Source organism: Charadrius vociferus, unplaced genomic scaffold (assembly GCF_000708025.1).
Source record: "Charadrius vociferus isolate BGI_N301 unplaced genomic scaffold, ASM70802v2 scaffold2044, whole genome shotgun sequence".
Classification (NCBI taxonomy): domain Eukaryota; kingdom Metazoa; phylum Chordata; class Aves; order Charadriiformes; family Charadriidae; genus Charadrius; species Charadrius vociferus.
This window is the reverse complement of record NW_009647983.1, coordinates 66294-68876: the sequence shown is the minus strand read 5'-3', so window position 1 is coordinate 68876 and position 2583 is coordinate 66294. Positions and strand designations below refer to the sequence as shown.

Genomic DNA, 2583 nt, shown 5'->3' with positions numbered 1-2583 from the left:
TGGGGGGGGCTGACCCCCCCCCTGCCGACACGGGCAGCGCACTGGTCCGGGGTCAGCACGAATTGCGGTGAGCACTCTACAAATGGAGTAGAGGGACCGTTTTGGCTGCCAATATTGGGTTTCCTCCCCAGCAGCATTTGCATTAGTTGCTCTAATTAAACTGCTGTTTAGTCACCTGGGACTTATCCCAGTTGCTTTGTTGTGGTTTTGCTGTCTCGCTAGCTTCTGCAAATGCTCTGAAAAGTGAGGATAAAAATGCTGATTCTTTGCTTATTTGCATTTTTGTTCGCTGTCTCCAGTGAAGTATTTGGTTAAATTTCCTACATTATAAATCAGAGTAATTTTTTTCATTTTGAGCTAAGTTTGTAATTGGCCTGTTCAGATATTGTTTTCGTCACAGTGTCAAGAGTTTCATTGGACTAAGTGCTGCATGAACCCAGAACCTCTCTTTTTCTGTTTTTGATAGAAATTACAGGGGAATGGCGTTCTTATAAGACTGTGGAACTCCAGAGGGCAAAGAGCTTTTATCCAAGGAGTCCTACAATAAAAAAGTGGAAGAGCCCAACAGTTACTTGGCTGTGCAGCAAATGTAGCTCTGTGTGTATGTAAATTTTGGGTTCTGGCTGGCAATATAGACACATCCAAATCTTTGAGCCAGCTGTCTTGGAGTAAGCACAGCATTTTGGGGCAACTGTAGCACATTTAACTTTAAGGTGATGAACTTGAACCATAGCAAAGAGACTAGATCACGTTTTTTAAAATATCATGATTGTTCTCAAACAACAGCATGCGGGGTGCGGTCAGGCTGTAGGTTGGTAGGTCAGGGCTTGAACTTTAAGGGACATCAGATTCATTGGGCAGGGGGAGGGTTTAAGAGGAAGATTCAGTCCATCCATCAGTTCTAGGCTTTGCACTGGAATAGCCAAGTTTGGTTTGCATACCCATAGGGTGAAAGAGATCAGACACCTGGCTGTAAAATCTGGGTGGTGCCTTCTTCAAAGTCTGCTCTTCCTGTGAGACCTTGTGGAGGGAGAGGTTGCTCGGTTTACATAGCTTATATGTTGTTGGTCTCTGTAGTTTGGGAGCATGCACAGGGAAAGGCTGGAGGCAGTTTGATATTTCAGCCCCAAATGCCCCTGGGACACACCTTCCCTCTGGTTTGCCCCCAGAGATTCTCAGAGTTTCTGGACAGCTGCCGGAACCAAGACATGTCTTGCCGTAGGAAGTGATACCTGGGTCTGTACGCTGTTTTTTGCACTGTTAGTTGAGTAGTTGCTCGCTTGTCCTTTGCTTCACTGCCCAGAGCACCCCCAAGCAGCCAGGCTCTGTGCCTGGCGCCTCAGGTAGCTGTGCCTGAGGCCAGCAGTGCCCTCCTGGAGCATCCCATGTGCAAGAAGAGCAAGAAGGAGCCTTTGTGTCAAGAGAAGGTTTTGCAGCCCGGTTGTTTGTTCTCACTGGACATGGTAGTCCTGTGTCCTGCAAGGCCACCTTTCGTCAGGCTGTTGGGATAGACAACTGCTGCCACCTGTGACCGTATTCACCAGGACAAGCAAAGGCAAAGCCTACGATTGGTTGAAGGCGTGAGGTCGGGAGGCTTCGTATTTGACCTTCTGGCTTCATCGGTGCATCGGAGTGGCTTTTCCATTTGCATGGCTCTTGTTTGGCAAGAACTGGGTAAGACAGCGTCTGTGGGAATGGCCGGAGGTGACCCTGAGCTAGCTGTGTTTGTCTGTATGGGGGAAGTTGCCAGTGCATCAGTACCAGTATAACTTGTATTTCTGTAGTTGCGCTCGGCTAGACAGCCCCCAGCCTAGGTACCAGTTTGTACCATACAGCGCAGCTCGCCGCCTCCTGTTCTTTAACGACTGTGAGCTACTACAGTAACGCAGGCGTTACAAGTACTGTGAGCAGAGGGATTTGATTCTGGCTTGAGCTTGGCCATATCTAGTGGAGTTGTAGGAGAGGATCTGAAGGGGTTTCCAGTACAACATCATGGTGACAAGCCTGGGTTACTGTTGTAGCACAGAGCACACCGTAACGTTAACGGTCCGTGCCCCCTCTTTGAAGATGAGTGCTCGCCAGGTAAGGTTTTGAGAATGAGAGGAGGTTTTCTTACTGTTCTTGTTCTCTCTCCAGATTTGAGAATCCCCATGTCAGTGCTCGTAGCCTTCCTGCTCCTTTCTCCCACTTCTCTGCTGGGTCTAGTGCAATCCGTGTCATTCTGGACTTTTTCTCTCTCTTTCAGGACGCACACAACTGCATACCCGAGCTGGACAGTGAAACAGCCATGTTCTCAGTCTACGATGGACACGGAGGTAACTGCATCCACTGTTCTCTCCAGAGTCCTTCTAGGCTGCTCAGTGGCTGCTGGGGCATGCATCTATCTGCTCTTAGAAATCCTACTCGGAAAGCATTTTCTTTGATACATGTCACGGACTAAGGTTCTGAAATTTTCTTAGGGTTTCTAGAAGGAAGGTCGTGGGTTGATACAAAATTGAAATGAGATTTGCATTCCATCTTCTAAAACTTTTAAGAATGGCTATTTTTTAGGTGGATAAGCTAGACAGAAGAGTCACAGAAGAG

At 47.9% G+C, this 2583-nt stretch overlaps 1 protein-coding gene across 1 annotated transcript in view; it reads left to right on the top strand.

Moving 5' to 3' along the window:
- Nucleotides 1-1992: 1992 nt before the first annotated feature.
- Nucleotides 1993-2583, top strand: part of PPM1G (protein phosphatase, Mg2+/Mn2+ dependent, 1G) — an 18757-nt gene continuing 18166 nt past the window's right edge. The window contains exons 1-2 of the mRNA XM_009883466.1: nucleotides 1993-2082; nucleotides 2246-2315. Of these exons, the coding sequence (XP_009881768.1) occupies nucleotides 1993-2082; nucleotides 2246-2315 (160 nt within the window). The remainder of the gene's footprint in view (nucleotides 2083-2245; nucleotides 2316-2583) is intronic.